Source organism: Cucumis sativus, chromosome 1 (genome assembly GCF_000004075.3).
Source record: "Cucumis sativus cultivar 9930 chromosome 1, Cucumber_9930_V3, whole genome shotgun sequence".
Lineage (NCBI taxonomy): Eukaryota > Viridiplantae > Streptophyta > Magnoliopsida > Cucurbitales > Cucurbitaceae > Cucumis > Cucumis sativus.
In genome coordinates, this window is record NC_026655.2 from 27046711 (window position 1) to 27073938 (window position 27228).

Consider the following 27228-nt stretch of genomic DNA (forward strand, 5'->3'; position numbering starts at 1 on the left):
AAAAATATTAAAGAAAAAGGAAACAATCAATTAATTCATGATTCATGGTTGTTTCAAGCATTACACAATAAACACTTCAAAACACTAAAATTATTAGTAAATACAAAGAGGTTTATTCGAAACACGTTAATTAATTAATTAACTTGAGATTAAAAACTAAATAGTCGACCCACACCTTTCATGCAATTGACAAAAAAGAATATTCATCTAATTTTTTAGTGTCTGAATTGATAACTTTTCTTAAATTGAAGTTTCATTAACAGAGAGTTCATTCTTTATATATAAAAACATACTTAAAATTGGTTATATAAAATTTTTATTCAACATATAATATGTAAGTGAGGAGATGGATTGTTTGAATTCTCTTATCTAATTTTATACTATTTACTAACAACTATTAGAAAGTAAAGGAAATTTATTTTCAAACCCCACCATTACCTTTTATTACCTTAAGAAAGGACATAAACATATAACCCTCAAAATTAAACCTTTCACAAATCTTTTCATCCTGCACACTTCACCATGGCAAAAAAAAAGAGAAAGATATAAGGAAAAACATAACAATGATAAGTTCACACTAACAAATTAACTCTAAACAACATTAATTTTACTTCCCTACACCCTCAACTCTAAACCCTCCAAAACTATAATATTCCCCAAAACACAATATGAATATATACCACTTGGCCCAAAACCACCTCCTAGGGTTTTTTAGTGGCTTCTCATTCTATGGTGTTTTAGGGGTTACGTACCTTACCTTCCTGAAATATTCACGAGGGTTTTTTTTATTAGGGGTTTCTCTTTCTAGGGTTTTTAGGGTAATCGGGGATAGTTCTTAACCAGCGCGGTACTGCCACAAGCCAAAGCCTTCGGCGGAATCATTCCCACCATATGAACTCCTTCGGCAAACACAACTCCCATTCCCATATGCAAATGAGGTTCAATATGGCAATGGAACGCCCAAACACCTGGGTTATCCGCCACAAATCGAATCGCCGTCCACCCATATGGGAAAATCACCACTGTGTTCCTCAACGGTGGATTTTTCAAATTCAGTTTCTTCTCATCCTCGGGGGCGTAAAATTTCCCCTCTCCATACCCCAAAACCCAAAAATCATGGCCATGCAAATGCCAAGGGTGAATCTCACTCATATTGGGGTTTAACATATTAGCGTTTTGTAGAATCACATCTACCGTTTCCCCCATATTGAACTTGTAAACGCCGTTGCCCGTTGTCGTTTCAGGGTTCGGCGGTGGGTTGTTGATGTCGTAGTTCAATGGGAATGTTTCTGGTGGTGGATTTTGGTTGAAGGCAGTGTTTAGCCTCATTTTCATGGCGGCGAGGTACGGCGTTGGAGGGAGAGCTAAAGAGACATTGTTGATGGCCCATTTCATGAACCCGTTTATTCGATTTTGGGTGTTGAGGAGGAAGAGTCGGCGGTTGTATCTCACCGGTGGCTTTGGACTGCCCATGGCAGCGAAGATTCTGAATGTGAAGTTTTTGCTCCGATCAAAATCCTCCCAGTGGGGGGTTTCCGGAGGTGGAGAAATGGGTAATTTGGAGGCGGAGTTGGGGAGGTAATTGAGGAGGGTTAGTCCTGGAGGGGTTTTGGGTAGCCGTGCGCGGACGCCGATGGATACCCAGTAATTTTCCAATGGGTTTTGGTCGGTGGTAATGAGGACGGAGTATGACTCGCCGGAATAAATGTCGATGTCGGAAGTGACAAATGGTTGAACGTAGTTGCCGTCGGCTTCTACCACTAACAGTTCGTGATTCTGCAGAAGAAGAGGAGAAAATAATTATTAAAATTAGTTTTAAATTCATGGATAAACATTAATGTTGAAAGTTGAAGATATTATTTAGTGAAAAATTAAAGTTTAAAAATCTAAAATTAAATGGAAATGAACAATTTGAAACTTATAAACTAAAAAGGAGATTAGAATTTTTTGTTCATAATTATTCAAGTTTACTTTTGATTATTTTTATTTTGATTTTCAATTACTAGTTTGAAGCATGAATATGAATTATTAACATTCTAACATGCAATTATTCTAAAAAGGACAAAACAAAAATGAAATTTTGATCCATTTCTTTCACCACTGAAAAAGGCTAAGATTTTGTTTTGTGTAATTATTATGTGCATAATTAGAGAGAGATGGACCTCATTTTGTTATACCTTTGACAAGGAATTAAATAAATCTTCATACTTAACATACTATAGATTTCATTTAAGTGTAGAAAGATTTGTATTTAGTACTCTACTTTTTTATTATTTTTCTCCCTTTCCTTTTTTGTTTATTATTATTATTATTATTACTTTCTTTATAATTTTCTTTTAAAAAACTATTCTATATCACCCAACTTTTATAAATATTTACTAATATAACAAATTGATATCGATCTATCATCTAACTTAGTCTATCATAGTCCATTTTCCATAATAGATAAAATATGAATTTTGCTATATTTTGTAAATATTTTGATTTATTTTATTATCATCTAAATTGAATTTTAAAATAATATTTTATTATTTTTTTAATAGTTTTTGTACCCTAAATTTAATAATATATTATAAAATCTTGTTTAGAATTTTGTTTCCTAAAGTATAAATGTAGATCCCCACCACAGTACATCTAGATCTCAAACATTTATGTGGTAACCTTCAACTTTAACAATTATTCCATAAAACATCTTCCCCATTATTAAAATAAATGATAAAAAAAATGAGGCAATAGTTTAGATATAAAATCAAAAGATGGGATAAGATCACATATTATTTTAATCAAATTATACAAATTTAATCATAGTAGTTGGGATAATTTTAGGAGTTAGTTCCATAGTTTATAAATTACATATATTATTCACAACTATTAGCATTTATTTCATCTAGAAAGAAGCATTAAAACTATTTATAATGTAAAATCACCTTGGTACCTCAAGGGTCACATCAATAAATAAGAATAAGATATAGTAAATAATATCACTTATGCTTTACAATTTCTTACATATTTGTTACTTCTCAAGTGGGTTTATATATGTGTGTGTATATATATATATAACTAAATAAAAGTATGATTAAAATTCTATATTAATAAAAGTACATATATAGATATTTTAAGTTTAAGAGTAACAATCAACTCTCAAGTAATATTTTTAAAACAAAGTGAAGCATTTAAGTGTTATATATATAATTGGATTAGAAAAAGAAAAGATAAAAAGTAATATGAATAGGACAAGAAAGATGGGAGCAAAACATGTGGGATACCTAAGAGAAGAGTTGGTCAATGGGAATCACATCATATTATCAATACCAATATGTCCAAAATGTCAGAAATGTTAGATTAGGTTATCTATTGTTTGTACTCTCCCAAACACTGCTACATGTGTTTAAAAGTAAATTTAAATATTATCTCTTAAATTGCTATTTTTAAATACAATGAAATATTATTATATTATAAAATTTTGTTATATTTATAAATATTTATGTAAAAATTTATATATTAAAGGTGGACGTGGATTAAAATAGAAGAGATTTAATGTAAAGTTTAAATATCAAAACGAATATTTTAAAGTATAATGTGATATATTATACTCCAGAATTCAAACCCTAATATTCTTATAGTCAATTTTGAAAGGAGGGTAAAGTTGATAAAATGGCTTTTGATTGTTTGGTAGCTATTATTCTCACTAGTGAAAGAGAAGTTTGTGTGTTTTGGTTAGTTTCCTCTCTCTCTCACACACACACATATAATATATATTTGCTTTCACTAACTACTCCCACTTTTAGGACTTTATGAGTCAAAACCTTTGAAATTATTGGAAGTAATTTTCAAACAAAAAGCAACTTTCATACTTCTAACACCTTTTTAACATATGGTTTGATAAAGCTTAATTATTTCTTTTGTACAATTTGTCATTGGATGGAGTTACTTTATCATGTTTCTTTTAGATTCATTCGTCGTGATTGAAATTGAACTACTTATTAATTTACTCGTTGAGGCTATTTGAGTGATTTTTGGATGTTTAATTGTTTAAATTTGATGATTTTCGACTGTAATATCGATTTAGAAAGTTTATTTGGTCATTACTAAAGGTTAAATATCTTTGAAAACTGCTACAATTATTTAAAATTGAAAGATTAAATCATAGAAAATACCTCAAAATTGTCATTTGTTTAAAAAAAATTATACCTTCAAAAGTTTAATACATACTAAACGTGGATGGAATGAAGGTGCATCGAACTATACACCAAAACACACATCCAATGCCAAAAGTGAAAATATTTCAAAATTACTACGAAATATTTACGAAGGGTTAGAGGTAACACTTGAAGGTTTCAATATTACTTCTAACTTTCATAAATATTTTAAAATTTCCTTCGTGACATGTTAATGATGTGACAGTGACCCGTTTTATTACATGATTTCAAGTTTAATTTTATGTATAAGTTAATACAATCACAATAGTTTTGAAAAGACTAGATACCTAACTTCAATATAAGATAATTTTGAGACATTCATGCTAACAATTTTGTTACTAATTTTTTAATGTATTTAGTCTTTATGTTTTAATCCTTTACCGTTCGATAAAAATTTCATTAAATATATTCAATCTAATTTAAAGATTTTATCGAATCATAAAAACTAAATTCTACTTTTTTTACGTGATACGACTAAATTTGTGACTTAAACCAAAATGAAAGATAAAAAGAAGCAAGACTTACTCCAATGGCAAAGTTGAGGGAAGCCAAGGCAGTGGTACTAGCAATTCTTATCCGATAAGTTTTCTTGGGTTGAACATGTAGGATAAATGGTGCACATTTTTCTTTTCCACTCAACTCACATTGCTTCAAACCTTGGTTGTATTTGGCTGCTATTGAACAGTCAAATTGCCCTTTCCCATTTATCAATATGCTCTGAAAAATAGTAAAAACACACAAATATACGAAGTTACAATATTATTCTTGAACAAATGTGAAGTATATATATATATATGCAGAATTTTAGATGGAAATTAAGACTGGAGATGAAATGTATGGTGTTGGCATGACAAAATTTTACTTTATCTTATATTCTCCCTAAATGAATTTTCAAAATTTCGTATTTTGTTTGTGTTATATAAATTGAATATATTTCAAACAAGGGAGGATTGATTTTGAAAGTGGGAGAATATATATATTTTCTCCAAATATTTTTTTCTTTTGTTAGGAGCTATGGCTTAACTTAGTACATGTATATATATATGTGTGTGAGAAAAGATATACATGTGTTGTTTTATCCTTGTAGTTTGAACATGGTGTTCTTTTAATTAGATTATACATTAGAAAATTATTGAAAAAATATTACATTATATTGATAGATGTTGATAAAATTCTATCAAATTCTATTTGTGCATTGAAATTGTGATCAAATTTAAAAAAATTTATTTTTATAATGTATTGGTTAATTTTGTTTTTTAAAAATGTTCGATATATATACTTATCTTTTATACCTAAACAAAGAATATTTTAATTTATTAAGCTTTCTTTTTAAACAGTGGATTATTATAAGAAAAAGAAAGAAAAGAAAAGAAATGGTCATTGAATTAGTTAATAATTTAAATTAAGGAAATTGATTTAAGGGTAAGAAGGACAAATTATATACCCACCAACCTCTCAAGTCTATTCAATCTACTAACTTTTCTTTTTCAATTTTCAAAATGCTTTATTTAACAAAAATATATTTTTTTTAACAAATGAAAGCAGATTCTTGAAAAAAAAAATAGAATGAAACTACTTACGAAATATAAATAATTTCGTCACCTATTCAACGTTATTCACAAGTTTGTATGCAAAAATATAAAATAAACAAAATTCAGAATATGTACTTACTTACAAGTTTAAATAATCACTGACATACAAAACCTAAAAAGTTATGAACACTTATTTTATATTTATAACAATTGAAGTCAATTATTTATCTTGTTATCAAACAAATATAAACCAATCATACATTGAAATTTTCAAGTCAAACAGTACAAGAGATGAAGAAAAAAATGATCACACACACACACACTTCAAGAAGAGGAATGGAAAAGGACAGAGGAAAAAGAATAATTGGTGGAATAGTGGTTTTGGTTGTGTAAAGCAAATTTCAGCGATGCATTTTTTCTCAACTTTTTCTCATGTGTAATAAAATAGGAAAGAAAACAATTAACTTTAAAAGTGGTTTGTTGATCATCGTCATTTAAACAATAATATCCAAATCTCAACTTTACATAATGAATAACACTTCTTGATTTTGAAAAAAAAAAAACAATTAATTTTTACGCTTAATTATGTTAAAAACTTTGTGTTGAAAATGTGTTTTAAAGTTATAAATATGTTTAATTATGTGTTAAAAGTACATCTTTAATTTAAAGTTCTACTCGTTACATCAATCTCCATCTTTTTTAAATTAGTAAGTAGGGATCTTTTTGAAATACAAAAGAACAAAAATTAAACTTTTCTAACCAGTTAGTGAAAAGAAATTAAACTTTTCAAAATTAGAGGCATGTTTCAAAAGCTAATGAGTCTTCTTTTTTTTTCCTAATTTAACTAAATACTAATAAATGATTGTCAATTCATAGTTGATAAAGTAGAGATGGACCAATTGACACTACTTTATTCATACATATTGTCAAAAAGAACTAAAAAAAGAATACTTAGTTGGTAAAGCACTAATTACCTGAGGCTCACCAATCCAACGCATTGGTTTGGAGCTGAGACCAACTTCTTGCTTGTGAACACTCTGATGCCACCAATCACTAAGCAATAAGTTGATCTCTTCGTCATAATGGAATGGCTCAGATCTTCCTTCTGGTGGATCCACTATCAAAGATCCATACAACCCAGCCGATCTTTGCATCCCTAAATGGCCATGATAGAAATATGTCCCAGCCTACAGTAAAATATGAATAAATATTATAAAACAACTTGCAATATTTCCTATGGACTCAATACGTTTTAAACCCTTCTTACCTTATCTACCACAAACCGGTAAGTGAAGGTCTCACCCGGGTTAATGGCACACTGCGAGATGGAAGCAGTGCCATCAGCCCAAGGAGTACCTCGTTGTAGGATTCCATGCCAATGAATAACAACACCTTCAGTGTGGAGCTTGTTAGTTAGCTCCACAACGACGATGTCGCCAGCGTTGGCTCTAATCGTCGGTCCAGGGAACTCGCCGTTGATTCCCATAACAATGTTTTCAACACAATCTGGCGACCAAAACATGTACTCAACATCCCATTTGTAGTGTTTTATTTTGGGAAAACCTGCCTCAGAGAGAGTTATTCCAAATCCAAAAATGATTGACAAAACAAGGAAGGATAGAAAAGGCTTGGGGAAGAAAGGCTTATCTGCAACTTTTGCCATTTCGAAGGGTTGAGGAGATGAAAGGGAAGAATAATGATGCAATGAGGAAAAAGGAAGAAAGGAAAAAAGTGGGAAGTTTGTGTGTAAGATGCCACTAGAGTTTGCAATTTGCCTCCTTTTTATAATGAAATTTTGAGATATTTTGTTTACCCACTCCCTCTCTTTCGTTAAGTCAAGTGGTTGATTTTAATTCTAATTTTCATTTTTATTTTCATTTGTTGTGTGTGTGTATAATATATATATATATAAATATATATAATTAATTTGTGTGTTTATACTTTTTTCTTTAAAAAATTACTACAAAAGAAATGGAAACTGTCTCTCAATCAATCTCAGACCTATATGAAATGAGAGACATCTATGGAAAGAGATTAAATTCAAATGTAGGACCCTATAAATGTTGATCTATAATAATTAAATTATATATATATATATATTAGGTTTGCTATATATATACACACACTATGAAAGATTCCATTTATCTTTTAGGTTGTTTGTTTTTTGGATCTAGATAATAATCAAAGAGCTAGTTGTTTCAATGTTTGGATGTATTTATTTGACTAAGTTATAAAGTAATGCTTGAAAATATCAATATTATTAGTTATGTTTGCTTTGTAAAATTTGTGTGCAAGAAATATGTGTGTTGAGAATTATGTTATATACCAAGATTGTTCAAACAAATTTTAGGCAACTTAAATTAACAATAGTTCGATACATTGTTATGGATACTTTTTGGGTTAAAGTATAAAATCGATATGATGATAAATAAGAGAAAGTCATCGGGTGATCAAGAAAGCAACAATAAATAGGGGCTCGCTATCCGGCCAAGATAATAAAATTGGCTTAAAGAAAAGAACTAATTTGTCCCGATTGGTTTGCTTCGACCAAGGCTGAACCTACACAAAACATATATCGTTACATCCCATGCATGATGTGAGCTCACACACGAGCCTTAAGAAGAGGATTGACTTGACCTAAAACCACTTCGATCGACTCTACTTTGTCCTTTGTGAAGGCTTAACTCACTAAGTCAAACCTATTTTAATGTTCTAGAACAAATTAAAAGAGAATATTTAGAAGCTTAGGAAAACACTCTTCCTAATTAAGGAGAGGAGAATCCAATCACCCGCTTTATAAATAAGATGGTAAAAAGACATAAAATGTTAGTCGTTCTCTCTCCAGTAACATCATACTATAATAAAATCTTTAGATCATTTTCCTTGTTTTAAGTAACAAAGTGTGTGACGCCCTATATCATACCAGTGTGTCGTTCTTGCTAATTAACTCGTAGTTGATCTTCTTCACCAAAATATATATTTATCATAGTTATCGCTTTGAGGTCAGATCATTTTACCTGCTCAAATTTTAGAAAATTATTTAAATTCATTTAACATGTTTTCTTCGTGGTAAATTTATTTATTCAATATTTTAATATTTTAATTTTATATCAATTAGGTATACACTAACTTTATTGGTTGTTAAATTTTATTTATTCAACTTTACTTGATGGTGATGGTTTTGTAGGCCTTCGGGCATTTTGGTTCTTTAATCAATGAAGTTCTTTTGAATATACAATATATGTATGTTGTATATATATGATTTATTAAATTGTAATCATTTTCAAGAAAAGACAATTAATATTTAATTATGATAGTTTTAATAGATCACGTTTATTTGATTGCAAGATTATAATTTTTTGTGTGATTTTTTAGTACAAAACATTGACTTACTCAATTATCCATCTCTGAGTCGGTAACTAATCTATTTTTATCTCAATTGAACTATATTGAGTTGAATATATATATTTAATAATTTAAATTTTAAAAGTAAAAGTGGATAATTATATCAAATAAGAATATGAACAGTTGGACACTTATGAAATCTAGTACGTTCATGTTTACAAACTCACTTCAATTCTTTGAAGAAAAAAAACAAAATACATGTTTAATATGTTAAGGCTAAACTATGAGTTTTGATCCCTATAATTTGAATAATAAGGTTAAAGTTTTAGTTCATAAAATCAAGAGTAATTTATTATCATCTAACATATTGAGGGGATAACCACGACTACTTTACTATGTTGAAATTATTAAAATGTTCCCAATTTCTAAATTATGTTATTAAATACACATTGGAAACATTTCATTCAAATTTTTTTATTTAAATTTTGTGTTTTCAAATTTCTATTTTCAAACTGTCTTTAACCTACATATTCATTTAATAGATATTTTAGATTTTTTCCAAACAAACAACTTCTTTATTTATATGCTTTGTTCTGTGTTTGTGTTTGCAAGTTAAGTTAACGATTTGTTGTATTTAACAACATTCAATGAGTCAAAAACTATATCTAACTTAATTAACGAAAAGTATATATCACTTCGATAAAAAAGTGAAATTTCATATCCTTTTCTTTTCAAAAATCAAGCAGGGTAGGTCATATCAACACGCATTTTTTTAAAATATTGTTGTTTCAAAAAGAAAATAGTAAAATATGGTTGTTGGTAAGATATACTTTATAAAAGGAATAAAATAACTGAAATTATGAACTAAAACAAATGTAAGGATTGGAGTGGGGAAATGGTGATGTTATATAAAATATAGACAAGTTGAGACAAAAGTAAGGATAAGAAAAAGTGCATCAAACTTTTTAATTTTCAAAAATCATTCTATTTTTCTTTTTATAATATATATATATATTATAAAGTTCTAATATTTAATAAGGTAAATCCATGTATATAATCTTGCTATTTATTTTTAAACTCTCTAACCACCCATTATCGATTGATGGATATAAAATTTTGAATATACAAGAATTGAAATATTTAAAATCCTAAAAATGTTCATTTTTGAAAATTGGTGAAATATAAAAAGTAAATGTTTGTGTTTATTTTATTAGTTTTTGTTTACAATAATTCTTCTAAATTAAAGGTAATTGTTTTTATTATAAGATTGATCAAAGTTATGTTTATAAATATAGGAATATTTTCATTAGCTCTCTTATCAATAATAAATATTTTATTATTTAGTTTATATTTAATTAATTAATAAGGAATATTCTCCCTAAAATTAGTTTACAAATTAACTAAAAAGTAATCAATGATTAACTTTCTCTCTCCTCTATTGTTCATTTTTCAAAGAAAAATAGGTCTAATCTCCAATAAGAACAATAATACAAATTAATTCAAAGTTTATACTCCATTATGATACTTTTATATTTGGATAATAATTATCTATTTATTAAAATAAATATCCACCGAACAAACGTTAGTTGATGAGAGAATACATTTTCTTTTAAACATTTTCTTGAAAATGAGTTTAAATTTAAACATTTACATGTTTGATTAGATTTTTTTATGAGTGTTTATATATGAATTTTGTTTAATTTATCTTAAACCAAAAATGTTTATACTTAACTCAAATTATACCATAAATGACTACTAAACAGTATGACCTAATTTCATAAAAAATACATATATTTTAAATTTAAAAAAATATATATACTTTGAAATTAATGGCACAATCTTTTGGAACTAATTGTTTTAAAATTTTGAAATTAGTAAAGTTAGAACCAAAAACATTATTTTTTTATTACTTTTTTTAGATAGTTTTATTTTAGAAGTAGAGGTATACTGATATCTAAATTCATAATCAAGATAAAAAATAAAAATAAATAAGAGAAAAGAAAATTAATAATAACACCAGAAATAAAGGGAGCTTGATTTATTATATTGTTTTAGTAATTATTCAAAATAAAAGAAAGAAAAACGTGAGATAAAAATTGCCAATTTTTCAACTTTAATTTATAAAAGTTTGGTTTTTAATGATTTCTTTAAAATGAATTATTTTATAAACGATTTTTTTAAAAAAATGCATTATTCTAATTTTTCATATACGAAATTTTTTTTTTACAAAATTAAACACTTCAAAATCTCAATCAAACACATCATAATTCTTATTAATTTTTAATAAACTTTTTGTCGTTTGTAATTAAGTGTGTTTATTTATTTTATTAGTAGTCTTCATCTTTTTCTAATTAAACAATTTTAGTTCAATTTTAACACGAAAATAAGTTTTAAAATGATATATTATCATACCATGATTTTGTTTGTGACTTTTTATAAAATTAAATAAACCAAGTGAAGAAATCAATATTAATTTTCTAACCATATTTTTAAAACAATAAAGACCCAAAAACAAGTTTAATTACTCTTTTATAACTAGCAATAAACTTTTTCTTTAGTACTAATTAGCAATAAATTATTGAGTACTGTGTTTACATTATTCGAACTTAAATTGTGGTAACATTGGGTCCCATTTCTACTTCTAGGGCTTATTTGGGTTTTCATTACAAATCACAATTTACACTTTTGTTAACCTAATTTTTTTCTACTCTTCTTTCTTAAGGTCAATTTTCAATTAGAAAGTTTCATAATATATATATACACACACTTCGTTTTTCCAACTTTTTCACATTTTGGTACTTTAGAAAATAATAATAAATAATAACTATGTAATTTAAAATTTTCTATTTGTCCACCCTCGTATTTTCGTAGTTGTCGATCATGACTGAGTATTTAGCTATAAAAAGGATTATCCAATAAATCATCCAAAAGAGAGTGATTTTATTTAACAAAGTATGGTGGCCGACTCATCGATTCAACAATTAGAATGACTAAATAGATAATTAATTTGAACTGATTAGAAACATAAAGGTCAACTCTGAGACAATCAACCATCAAAGTTAAGAAAATCAATTATGTGGATTTCATGAAGGTCGACTCATAGGGTTAGTTATGGTAGACAAATATAAGGCCTAAGCATGTAGATAAACCCATAGAAATCAGAGTGGCTATATAACGTAAGATCAAGATCAACATTACGAAGGCAAAGATTATTATGCCTAAATAAGTGTTTTACTTTTACATATGTTTGGGTCATTAGTAAAGTAAATCCACCACTTCATAGCGGCTAAGTAACGATTTGATTAATGAATCAAGAAGTTAATTAGCAAATGGTCATTACAAATACGTTGTTTTTTTATAAACAACAGGGTGCATGATGCTTGTTCGCTTCCTCTGAACAAGCTTTGAAAATTCATGGTTGGTACCGAAGTTTGGTATTGAAAAAGTATAAATAATTGTTCATATTACTTTTGTTCATATAATGTCATAAAAGGAATATTTAAATGCGTGACATAAAAGACAATAACATATCATCAATTGAGGAGTCAAATCACCCATGGAAGAAGTATTTATGACAGTGGTACCACAAATTTCATACACCCGATGTTAGCAAGTTCCAAGATATGTTAGTAACTCGTTGAAACAAGATGCTTTTTACAAGAAGCTTTTAGTTCTAAAATGGAATAACAATTTATTATTTATTTGCTTTTATTTTAAAATGAAAGTAACATATCTTATTTAGGAAAATTAATTTTGATATGAATTTATAAATTTTCAAGTCATTGAAAAAATACTTTTTTCTAAATTTAATTAGGGTTTTAATCCAATTTATTTTGTATCTAGAAGTTACAAAAGGTTACATTCTACGTTGATGGAGTAAAAATTTCAAATTGGTTTGAAAAAAATATGGTAAGAAAACTAATTAATAATTATAATTCTTCAAAATTAATTAACATTAACAATAAGTACCAAAGGGGTTATTTAGTGAAATTAAATTTAATTTAAAAGTTAGCCGCAAAATGAAAATAAAAACTTAAAACTTGGGTAGATATATAATATTTTGAAACTTATAGAAAATGAATCTTAAACTTAAAACTAATGATAAATATTATAGTAGTTCAAAATGTATAAACTAACATCATGTTTACCGAACTATAAAAAAAATTGATGTGATTATGAAAAAAAATTTATTGATGGATCAATTGTAATGAACTTGAATCGTAAATATAACTATATTGTTTTTTTACGGCGTTTACTTACAATCAAGAACTTTGTCATATTTATTTTTACTTTTACCTCTATCTCTTAAGGTCAAACAGTAACGTCGATAATAGTAAAAGATGTCAAAATTGATAATTTTTCAGTTGTAACAATAAAAATAACAGTAGAGATAATTATAATAATAAAGTTAGCAATACAATGTAATTTTCAAAGGAACGGTTGCAAAAATAACCAAAAATGTTATGATAATAGGTTCTATATTATTATATTTTATAAATTGCAAAAATAACAAATTTAAAAATCGACAACCTTTTAATAACCCTATGATATAATTAATTTTGTCATATTAGCAATATATATAGAAAAATAAGTGTTGTTGAATATTTTTTTCTAAATGTTTTTATCATATCATACAATTTTTTATTTTGAAACGTAATGAAATTATGAAAAGAAGTTTTTTGGAAAAATATAAAAATTTGAAAATTTTGAAATAATTGAAAAGAAAAGGGAAAACGCGTTATGTGATTTGATTGAATTGCAAAAGGGCAGGCCGAGGCTGCTCCCTTTATTGTTTTTGTATTATCACATATCTATATTCATTTCTCACGTGGGAAAATGAAAATAATATCTCTTCTTGCTCCCTACCCTTATTATCTACTCCTTCCCTTACATTCCTTTTCTTCCACTTTTCTTTTAATTTAAGAATTTTTAGCCTTAAAGCCAAGTGATAATTGACATCTCATTTTCGATCTGGCCTACATGTGTGAGATTTTGTCTTGGTAAGTTTACCATAATAGGATGGTAACAAATAATTAAGGAAACTTTAATTTTATAGAGTAGGTCTACAAAATAATAATGATGAGTATTTTTAATATAGTAAAATAAATTGAAATATTTACGAAAACATACCAACATTTCATATTTTATATGCTCAATTTATATATAAAACATTGTATAATTGAAGGTTCAGTCCAATAATTGTAATATTCAATGCTTCACTTTACTTCACTATAAATATACTATAAATATTCAATAGAGTTGTCCATTATTTCAAAAGCAAATGCCTTTACAATGAGGATACTGAGATTTCCATTCTTTTTTACTTGCATATGCAAAACTTTGACTAACATAAAACGTATTAAATTCAACACCAAACAAATTAAAATAATATACATGTTTTTTTTCACCCGTTTTATTTTAGTACAATAACTATGAGAGAGATGATTGAGTAGACTTTTAAAGATAAAATTGATGTCAATCATATTAACCTAATTAAGCTCGTTTTGATAGTATAACTTTGTCGATGATACGTTAGATTTTCGTAAAGTTAAAAGATTCAAAATTGATAAAAAAATAATTTAAAAAAGAAAAGAAAAATGACAAAATGGTGATGTAGGATTTTTTTTTTCTATATTCGTAAATACATTGATATTTTTTGAAATACCCCATTCAAAATTCTTCTTCAAATTTATGAAATTAGAAAAATTAAATAAGTTACAATTGTTTAATTACTACAATTCAACCCAATATTAACCATATATAAATTAATTAATGATTCTTCTCAAAGAAAAATGTGTATATAAATTATCACCCCAATTTTGTGGCACTAAATGACCCATTTTGTGCACTAAACAACAACATTGATAATTACTAATTAATATTAATTAGTTAAATTTTGATTGACGGATGACTTTAATTATTTAGTACTCTTATTGATGATCATCATCAACTTGGCTTGATACTGATATGTTTAGAATAAATGATTGATTTACATTAATTATGCAAATAATTGTTTAAACAATTTGAGATGGAATATAATTATAAAAAATGTATATGGAGAAATTTTGATGCGTATAAAAATGTCAAACTATTTACCGATAATAGTAAGATCGAAAAACACTTATAGACATTCATAAACTTTATCAATGATATTCGTATATCGATTTTCATTACTGATAGACATCAATAAAATTTATGATATAGACTTTTATAAGTTTCTATCTGCATCTATTAGTGATAAGATTATGAATTATTATCCAAATATAAACTAAATCAAACCACACGATCGTTAAGTTTGAGAGTGTAACGGTAGCTGCTTGTGTACCACAAAAATAGTTTTTGAGATTTATCGGATAAAATAATAACGTGAGCACATGGCAAAATGAAGTACGTTAAAATAAAGAAAAAGGCAGTCTACCCCACACCATAAACATAGCCTTTTGGAGTGGGGATTGAGACAACTCACTGTCCATCTTCAATAACTCAACTTTGTGTGTAACCATTGCTTCAATTCATTATTGGATAGGACGTAGATCTTTTAAGTTCTCTACTTCTACTTCAAACCACAAACATTTAAAACCAAGTTATTATGATTATTATTATTTACTATGTTTTTATAAATAGAGATGCGAATAGCACAGTTGGGATTGATTCAGTTATTTATTCATTTCTTTATGTTGATCATAAGCTAAAGAATAAGAATATTGTAAACCAAAATTGTTTGATCGAAAATAATTTACAAAATTTTAGAGATTTGATTATCTATTCCAAAACGGTTTGATGTGTCCTTAATATAACTTTTGAAATTAAAGGGATTCAATATGGGTTATCCTTATACTCAAGTTCAAAAGTTATTTGACAATGGAATAGGTACATTCCAACTAATAGGGATTAAGTTGCTAAAGTGAAGAATAAATAATACACTAATTTTAAAAAAATAATAAATATAAGAAAACTCGAGGGAAAAATCAACTTTTTCTTAACTTGGTAACGTAAATGAAAATGATCGAAACTAAAAAAAAATAAGGGGTCTTTTTAAAAATATAACATAGCCACAAAATATTTACACGATATATAACAATTTCAAAAATGGAAAAAAGCCCACACAGATCCACCGTGAGAAATACCAAAAATATCACGTGATTAATTGACATCTAGTGCGCATAATTTTCTATACCATCGTTTAGATTTGGAGTCAAGTCTAAATGATTTTTTTTCAATATTTTTTGGTACACGATAGTTTATATTTGAAACACAATCGTTTATGTTTGAAAAACAATCATTTAGATTTGACCTTTTAAATTTGGCTACCCAGATCTAAAGAATTTTTCTTTTAAAATTCTTTGTACATAATCGATTTTTTAAAGATTTTTTGTACACGATCGTTTAGATTTGACTATCTAATATCCTAACGATTTTTTTTTTTTAACAATCTTTTATTTTTGGAACAACGATCTTGAACCAAATAACAATTTGAAAAGAAAAAAAAACTGCAGAAGAAAAAGACAACGAAAATAAGAGTAGAAATACGATGAAAACGAATGACAGACTTGAAATATTTTTAAAAAATAGCAAGTTTGATGGACTTTTTTATTTTGTTACATGGACCGTAAATGTTTCACTGGACTGTTATATTTGTGAAAATTAACGAAAAAGAATAAGAGGATTATGATTTTGAAGATTGAAGAGAGTTGTAGGAGCATGTGGTATGAAGTTTGATGAATGATTGTGATATGATTTTATATGTTGTGAGATCCTTTTATTGCATGTTGCATGCCAAATGAGTTAAGTGGTAATTATATACTCTCTTAATAGCAACTATTCACACACTAGTCTTTGTCCCTTCGGGTACACCAATTACTTTGAATATGTCTCACCTATAATACTATATATTTAGTTATTATTCACTTAAATGTTTCTTCATATAAAATATTTTTGTGTAGCTTCACCTCTATAGTGTACGTATTTTAAATATTCATCCTTTCATGAAACGTGTTATTTTAATCAACATTTTAAGGGATTCCAAAACCTAAGTTTGTTTTGAAATTCCTACAAAATTATTTTACTCATGTTTTATTTAATCATCTAATAAAGATGTTTATTTTAAGTAAGGAGGCCCCCTACTATAATTATCTAAAGGATCATTTGATTCAATGTTTATCTTGACGGTCATGTACGTCAAGAAAAGCCTTCTTGTTTTGTTGAAGGAAATATGACAAAATGTAAAAAAGAAAATGTGGATTCTTAATTTTCTTGATGGACAAAGTAAAGTTTTCTTAGTTTTATTGATGATTCACAAACGTCAAGAAAACTATTTCTTGATGGACAATACACATCCAGGATAATATATTAGTTGGACTGACAATATTAGGTTTTTTTATGAACGATACCCATCAAGAGATGAATTTTTGTGATTCGCAATAGCCATCATTGAAAAAAATTAATATATTTCTTTTGAATTTCTTGATGGGTCTAGGGTTTCTTGATAGACAAAGACAAAAAAAAAAAAAAATTATGGGCAATATCCATCCAGAAAAATGGTATGCTCGTCAAGAAATTTTTTTATAATTTTGGGTTTAGGATAAAATCATTTGTATGACCCATTAAGAAAAATGATATGTCCATCAAAGAAAAAAATTATTTTTCACAAAACACGAAATTTAGACCCTTGTTAACCGACTCAGTGAGCACCATATTCATCAATAAATGCCTTAAACATTTACTATTTTTTTTTCAATTATTACTTTCTATTCATCAATAATACAATATTATTTTTCTAAAAGTTAATTGTATTATTACTTTTCTAAAAGTTAATTGTTTTAATTATAACTAGATTGAAATAAATGTCTTTATCAAAATAATTATTGTGTTTAACTTTAATGAGTTTTGAAGTTTGTAATTTAGGATTTTTAAAATTTGTAGAAACTGGTTAACATGAGCTTAGTTCAACGGAAACATATATGCACATGTGGCCAAGAGGTCCCCAAATTCAAATATCACCACTTGCATTAAAAATTTGTAGAAGCTGTTTATAAATTTGGAATTCAACGTTACAAATGTTAGTACAAGAATCAATTAGCAAGGAGCTAAGGTGGGTGTGAGAAAAGATGAACTCAAGATCATGAAGATAAAGTCTCGTGTGCATGTAGTGGCGGACGATAAACTCCAATTAACTAGCGATTATCATTTTGATAAAATCTAAGATTTTACTATATTTTACAAATATTTTTAACAATTTTTTAATTAACTATCCATTTCCTAATATTTAAATAACTTTGCATACTTCTTCAAAACTTTTAGATTAAATTAAAAAAAAAAAGTTATAAAGAAAAAAGAAAGTTAGAAAATGTCAGAAAAGTCATGAAAAAAAGCTATGGTTCACTCCACAAGTGACAATTGCTAGAAAATGAAAAACTGCCAAAAGGCAACAAAGGAAAAACACAGTTGCCCAACCTTTATCATATATATGTATCAGTTCTTTTCCATCACTGTTTTGGACCAATTAGTTCATGATTTAAATATGAAAATACAAACACAAAATGAGAAAAAAGGGGGGGTTCACTTCACGTGAATCACTAATGCCCACACCATAACCTACTGCCCCATCGTAATTAATGTATTGTTACACACAAAATCCCAAAACTTAAACATCCTGTACTGTGCTAGAGGGTGACGGTGGGTAGTGCCATTTGCCAACCCAAGCGGGCACCAAACAACGAACCCAACATCGCATCGCCCTTGTAAGCAGCAGTCTACTCAACAAAATCCACAAGCTTCGTATAATAACCATCCCCAGCCAAGTTTAATTTATTGCACTGATAAGAATCAGTACAATCAGACAAACTGGAGGGGAGGACCAAAAGAGTTTACTCTAAAGAGACAAACCTAATAGTAATTGCTTCAAGAATTTTGATATTTCATTTGTATTCAACCTTGGTACAACTTGCAAAAGAAACCAAACATTTTTAATGCTTACTTTGAAGTTTTGAGAAATCATTGATACACACGTTTTAATTTTGAGGATTAAAAAATGTAATTTATTCTGAATTCTTCTATCAAATTAAAATATTATTTAAGTTTTTTAACTTGCTTCCTGTTTTGACTCACAAACTTCCTCACAAAAAGTTAAATAATTACTCAACTCTACTAATATTGAAGTTTGTATATTGATTGAAAAACTCTATCAATGAATCCAATTGTTTCCCCCGCCAATGACAAAACTCGGGTGATATTCATTGCTAAAGACATGCTTTGATGACCACTTCTAATGTCTAACTTCAGAAGCACCTGTTGTTGATGACCACTACTGCCCTATTCCAACTACAATGGTTTGATGACCACCTCTGGCAGCAAACCCCAATATTTTACCACCTCCAACAATCCTCTCCCGCGACCACCTCTGGCGTTCAACTCCGCTTAAGTACTACTACCTCCAACAACCCTACATTAGTGATCACCTACAGTGACCAACTGCGAGCACCAAGTTATTGATCATCTTCAACATTAACTCCCAATGACCATCTCAATCAATCATATACTAGAAAAGCATGATCATTAGTGAAAGTGTTTTATAAGCATAAAAACAATGGGTTAACAGGTACACCCAGATCATTTCCACTAGATGAACATCTCCTTTAACACTCTTAGCATTCCTACTTTATTGATGATCAAGAAATACAATACATGAAGCAAGGAACAAGTAAAAAGGGCTAGAAATAAGTCAGAACAAGATCCTAAAATTATACAAAAGCTTGAAGATTTACAACAATAAAGCTAACAATGTAATTGTTAAAGAGATTTGATCTACTATTCCAATATCTGGTGAGAGTTTGAATGTCTTCCCTCCACCATGGAACTATTCTTATTCTTGAAATTTTTGTTGTTCTTCTCAAACCAAATGGTCCAAAGGAACAAATGATGTTAAAAACAATAGTATCTATTTTCCTTTTTTATGCCACAGATGTTCTTGCATAATGAAGCTATATTGTTCATAATGTTTAACAATTGTCTTATATAGTAATCTTACATTAATATAAATACTTTAATTTGAGCATTACAGTCAAACCAAGAAATTGTGTATGAAAACACTTCATGAGAAAATGAACCTAATAACCCATTTGTATTTTTTAAAAATAGTTTTTAATTATAAGAGTTAAAAATGCAAATGACTTTCTAAAAAACATTTTACAGCTCAACCATTGGATACCACCATGATTGCATCTTTTCAAATGCTCAACTTCTTTCTTCAACCCTCATTACAAGTATAAACTCTAATGATTTTATTTTTATTTTCATCCAAAATGTCCTCTCGTATCATTCAAGATAGTTATCCTTTCATATATACTCATTGTTGCGAAATCAACAATTAAATAATAGAAGAATATAAAGATCGACATAAAAAGATATGTGTGGTTCATTAACAGTGTATTAGCTATATTCACGTATAGAGAAAAAAACAAATATTATTAGAGCGAATGTTTTCACAATACAATATATGACGTCACTGGATTAGAAAGTTTATATATATGCACTTCTCTAAACCTTAAGCTTAAAATCATAAATAACAACATATGCACATCTCAATTGTTTATTTAGTGCCACATAAAGAACCCAAGAAGAACACCCATGATTATGATCCTCTCATCCATGCAATGTGCGTGCGACTTCGATCACATTCCTAATACTAAAATAGAGGCATAATACACTGCAATCTACAATTTGACATAATGCCATACAAAGTCCTATGCCACCCCTTGATGAAGTACTACGTTTTTTATGCATTTTACTTTGATACATTCTAATTTCTACTATTCAGAAAGTGTAAATTTTTTATGTTTAATTTGTGTAAAATAATAGTATTTTGCAAACCTCGAGTAGAATGGTTACATATTTTTAGGAGAATTGTGACTAGCTAGAGAGAGTCATTAGGGTACAATTAGTTTTACTCACATTATAATTATGGTCTTTTTTTAATGATCAAATTACTTAAATCATATATAATTATATGATTTTTTATCCGTCGTTGGGATTAATAATTGGAAAATTACATCAAATAACAAAAACATTTAGAAAAAAAACAATTCACGACACTAATTATTTTGCATATTGTGAATATAAAAAAAAAGAGTGATATCAAATGATTATCAGACAGTAATCGAAGGACTATCAAACGATGGTCATAAGACTATGAGACAATCACCACTTTTATATTTGTTAATTTTACAAATTTAGAAAATAGTGTGACATGAACTCTATTATCATAAAAAAAATTCTATTTTTGCAAAAGCCTCTTAATAATTGTGTCTCATCATCGTGAAAATCATCCTAATTTATCTAATACATTATTGGAAGAAAGAAACTTTCATATTCTTTTTTCATAGCTATTCATTATTAAACATGAAAATATAAAAGATGGACATTGGCATCCAACATATTTACTAGAGCTAGTTATATAGTTTAGTAGTTAAGATATATATCTGTATACTTTTAACCTCAAACGTCAAAGTTTGATGTGATTCCAACTCTACAATTATTGAATTTAGAAAACATGCATATATACATAGATTAGAAAAAAGTATATATTAAAAGCATGAAAATTTTTCCATTGATCTTGAAATTGTATAGAGTAAATAAGGGACCTTGGAAGCCATTTAGTAGCATCATTTTTCTGTCGTAAGCTTTAAGAATTAATACTACTTACTACTTGTTCTCTAAGTCATCACGTCTCGGTCATGTTGGCGATTGCAAATTGTTGGAAAAATAAATATCAATCATTATTATGTTGTATGTTGAACCACTGTCTTAGAAACAAAACTTTGGTCCAATCTTAGTGCTAAATCGCATATATTGGTTGTTCCACAAGATTAACACATCTCTATTGCTCTTAATTTAAATGTTTTTGTATAATCTACTTTTTCGGATTGGTTTCTGACTTTGGATCTCCCTTGGACTTTCCTCTAGTCCTTATTTTTGCTTCCTTGCTTCATGTACCTATCGTTTATTATTAATAGAACGAGAATGATGATGGTGCTACAAATGTGTCTACCTAATGAAGATGTTTCAGTGCATCTGCTAACTCATATCATATTTTTTTAGAAAAAAACGTATACTTCTCTAACTCACCGTGGAATGGAATCAAACAAAATGTTACTCAAAACAAACAAATGAAAGTTTCAAAAAAGAAGAACCACTCCCATCACCAAAATCTTTCTTCAAATATATATAATAGTTTTAAATCTATAATTTTTAGTGCATTAAAATATATTATTATAACCACAAAACCATTAAATATTCTAATAATTATCATTGAAACATTAGTTATAAATCATTACAATAATAGTCATTCAATTACACAAATATCCTAAAACGAGGCACAAATCATTACTATATAAATTCAACTCGTAATCGTGGCAAGTATTAAGAGCATCTTGAATCATCTAACAGCATTCTTCTACCCATTGGTTGGGTGGATCAAAATCAGTTGCAATATCAACACATCCTAATAATATGTAATCACTTGCAATTGGTGGAGGTGGTTGATCAGCAGTGACAAAAGAAAAGAAAAAAGAAGGTTGAGAACTGGAGAAGAAGAGAGCAAGTGAAGAGGTTTTGTTGGAAGAACCCAAAAGAGGAAATTCTTAGAGAGATATTTTTAGAGGGGTGAAAAGATCAGTGTGGTAATTATGGAAGGGTTTCTATAGGGTCTTAAGAAAGAGGGCTGTGCATGAGCGTCCTGGTGGATAAACTCATTGTTAATTAAGTTAGGCTCATTATCTATATTAATTGATTTGCAAATCTTTATGAAGTGGAGATTACAATATTTGTTGATCATATTTGCTGTGATTTCCACTAAATTACTTTGTCTTTCAGTGTTAGTGTGATTTAAAATAAGCAGGCATTCGGTATTTTAAAACTCAGTTATTCCTCTCAAGTTGCAATGCTGAAGATATTATTGATGAACATAACAAAGTTAATTAGTGGGCTAACCCATTTTCTAAGATATTGGGGATGAAAAAAAATAATTTTAATAATAAGTATGCAAAACCTAATGGGAATTTGACTTTTCTCCATGTCCAAACCAAAATTATCTCTTTATGAAAAGAATCATTAAAAATATTTTTTATTGGCAATGTCATCCAACCATTTGTATTAGGTTAATCCCGAACAACGAAATTTTACGTTCACCCCAAACTTAAATCGCTCTCAAATTTTGTGAGTAGAGATTTCTTGATTTGCATACTACTTCAAACAACAAATATTTCATGATTGACATGACTTATCAAAAAAGAGTTACCTTGACTTTTCATGGCTATCCAACGAATTCAAAAACTGAAAAATCATCATTTTTACGAGAGACGACTTACATATTTAATTTGTTTATCAAGGAAGGTAATTTTCTTGACGAACGTGCACATTCAAGGTAAATATGAACATTTATTGTATAAAAAAGTATTTTTTTTTTATGGTCAAGAAAACTAAGTTTGTGTGCGTAAGAAAAACAAAAGTTTAAATGAAACAAGAGCATTTTGTCGGCCATAAATAATACATTACGTTACGTACGTATACAAAAAGAAATGTAGAATTTATGTCTTAAGTTAAGTTGATATATATTTTTGTACGGTAAATATGTGTGTAACTGTAGTGTTAAACCAAAAATTAAGCAAAAAATTTAGTCTAGTTTTAGGTCAACAACAAATGGGAAACAAAGATTTCTTAACTTCACTGTCATATTAATTTCAGATTTTAGAACTTTACTCAATTGGTCACTTAGAAGGCTACGTTTTTTATTTTCTATAAAATAAAGTAATGTATTTCAATATGTCCTTTCTTTTATTATCCACAAATAAGTTGAATTGTCCACTTGTCACTCACACATAAGATAAAATAGACAAATGTTATCACATTTAGAAAAGGTAAGATATGATTGTACGTGTAATCTTGTAAGATATGTCGTTTGTGTTTCAATAATTATTCATGGAATTCAAATAATTAACTCATCACGTTTCTTGTGGTTCTTAATTATATAAAGTTTTCTTTCTGTCCCATTGATTAAATTACAAATGTACTATATCATATAATTGATCTCTAATCACATCAATAATATGTAATCAATTTTTTTAATTTCTAGTGTGAAGTATCTTTGGTATAATTTCTTTTTTTTTTATCATTACTTTAGTTTATTTAATTAACAATAAATTATGAAGATTAAAAAAATATCTAACTTTTGAAACAAACGTATAAGTCAGCTTAAATAATGTTACTCTCTATATTATCAAAAGTATTAATTCAATGTAATGTTCACACCCAATCGTTCATGCCATTAAATCTTAGTTCGCTTTAATAATTGGATTATGTTTGTGTGAACGAAAAAAACTGAACTGAGTTTAAGAAAGAAAAAAGTATTACGAAAAATATCATCTATATATAAAGATTTGTCGGTATATAGCAAAAAATATATCTTGCGAACAAATTTTAAGTTTAATCTACTGTAGCCTTTAAACTTAGATTTAGGTTGGAAATACGCTCAAAATCTTACGGCGGTTAAATAATATGAGTTTATAAAGGAAGATACAATTATTTCTAGTGGTTATGAACTTTTTAGAATGTGAAACTCAAAAGAAAGTCTTGAAGAAAGTCGGTCTAAAAGTTGATAATATCATATCATTAGAGTAATATCTGACAATTTAAATATTATTTTTCAATACAATTTTGAGTTTATTTATTTATTATTATTTTGTATTTTAAAACTTTCTAAGGCCCCAAATTAAACTACGTAAAGCTAAGCTTAGGTTTTCAATAATCCTTCCTAACTCTTTTTTTCACTATTCCACGTCTCTTTTTCAATCATTTTCAAATTTTGAGAGATGGATCCCACACGTCATTTTCCACTTTTCTACATTTTCCCAATTTCCTTTTCTCTCTCTTTCTTAATTTATTTCTTTATAACATCCTTTCTTTTTCTATTTTATTCCTTTTTTTCCTTTGTTGTCTCTTTCCTTCTTTTTTTTTTTTTCCTTCATTTTCTTTTTCATTCTTTTTTTTTTTCCTTTTTTTTCTTCTTAAAATATATATTTAGAGTGTGTTTGGAGTGGAAATTTACGACGATTAGAAAAATGATTATATGGCTCAAACATTGTATGGGTCAAGGTTTTCCATTTTTGAGGATTAGGGTTAAAAAACCCTATAAACTATCATACTTTATCTTTTCATAACCCTACAAATTTTCCTACTTCACCTTTTCATAATCCTACAAATTTTTCTACTTCATCTTATCATAAAATTACACTCATAACTCTTCTCCCAAACACTTGTTATAATAACACTACAATTATAACCCTTTCCCCAAACGTATATTATCATAATACTATAACAATAATCTTTTCTCCAAACACATATTATCATAACACTACCATTCATATTACTTCTCCCAAACACATATTACCATAATACTACCAATAATAACCCTAACATCAAACATATATTATCATAACACCATCATAATCTTTTTTTCCCATAACTCATTCCCTCCTCCAAACGCACACTTAAAGTTTATTTTGTAGACTTTTTCACTTCCTATATATGAATTATAATTGTTCTTTTTCCATTGTTTACTCGTATATTCAATAACTCTTCTCTTTACATTTTATTTTTATTTGTTTTAGTACAATAATTTTAATAATATAAGTTTGTAATTATATGTTTTCTATTACATGGGCACACAAAAAAAATAAATTAATGAAAACTAACGATTCAAGCTAAATTTATGAAATGAGTTTGAACGTCACAATTAAGAAGATTAAAAAAATTAATTTGAAGCAAAATTTTGTATTTCATAGAAAATATATATGCATAAAAAAAAAAAAGATTAGTGCAAAAGAAAGATTGAAGCTTAATTTATGATATAGACGTAGTAATTAAAAAACTTTTTTCATTCTGATGTACCATATATATGCATGCAAAAAAAAAAATGGTAAAAAGTAACAATTAATAATAGCAGTTTTAACGTTGTAATTATGATGAATAAGGAAAATGTGTTTTAAGAAAAATATTGCATTTCATGAAAAATATATGTGGCATGGAAAGAAATATTAGTGAAAATGCAAGATCCAAGCTTAAATTATTGCTAGGAATCTTGTAATTAGAAGCTTACTTAATTCGATGTACATTATATATGTATGAAACATCACGATTGATGCTACATTTATTGAATGAATATCATAATAAAAATTATTTAATAAAATCAATTTATGAAAATCGTGTATTGGATCTACAATATATATTTTAGTGAAAAAAATTTATAAAAAACCTAGATTGTAATAGTCTCCACCCAAAATACACAGTTTATAATAACACATATTATTATCATATATAAAACACAAATTATCATAGTCTACAACCCAAATGCAGACTATCAAAACAGATTATAATAGTGTATGCGCTCCAAACGTAGACTATCATAATACTAGAACTATCCTAAATCACTCGCTCCCTAACGTCCCTTTAAATATATGTATGAAAATTTTGTTTTTTAATTAATTGATTTAGTTTTTTTTTTCTTTACTTGTTTTAGGTTTTTCTTTTAATATTATCAAAATATCTATTTAATCTTTTAAACTTTAAAACATTGGCCATTGGGTAGCAATTTTAATTTTTAGTTTTTTTTTTTTTAAAAAAAGCTAAAAGCATTTAAACATTCTTTCCCTTTTTTTTTAATCTTTTATCTACTTCTTTACCAATATTTTAACAATCCAAGTTAAATCTTGAAAATTAAAAAAAAAATTGTAATTTCTTTCGCAAATAATTTAACTATTATACATAAGAATATGCAAATTATGGTAAAGAATTTGAAAATAAATATTCTTAGTTAAAAAAAAAAAACAAAAGTAAAAAGATTATAGAATAAAGTCTAGTACATTTTAAAAATATCTCACACGTATAATAGAAATAAGAAAAGTACTTACATGCATCTTAGACATTTTACTTATGTTTCGTACATTCCACCAAATTGTCCAATCATAACTTATCATATACCAAATTTTGCTAATTTTCTTTTCTTTTAGTAGAGTATTTTAATATGTTTTTATGTAAATGGTAAGAAGGGATGTACAAATTAAATGAAATGCACCTAAGCATACTTACTCTATACTAAATAT

General features: G+C 27.5%; 1 protein-coding gene across 1 annotated transcript; it reads right to left on the reverse strand.

The window, feature by feature from the left end:
- Positions 1 to 414: 414 nt before the first annotated feature.
- On the reverse strand, positions 415 to 7507 carry LOC101215231 (L-ascorbate oxidase-like). The gene is made up of 4 exons (XM_004148967.2): positions 6999 to 7507; positions 6706 to 6918; positions 4725 to 4916; positions 415 to 1776 (listed from the first exon to the last, which is right to left on the reverse strand). Exons 1-4 carry the CDS (start codon positions 7392 to 7394, stop codon positions 814 to 816), a joined length of 1764 nt encoding a protein of 587 aa, XP_004149015.1. The 5' UTR covers positions 7395 to 7507; the 3' UTR covers positions 415 to 813.
- Between the last annotated feature and the right edge of the window lie 19721 nt (positions 7508 to 27228).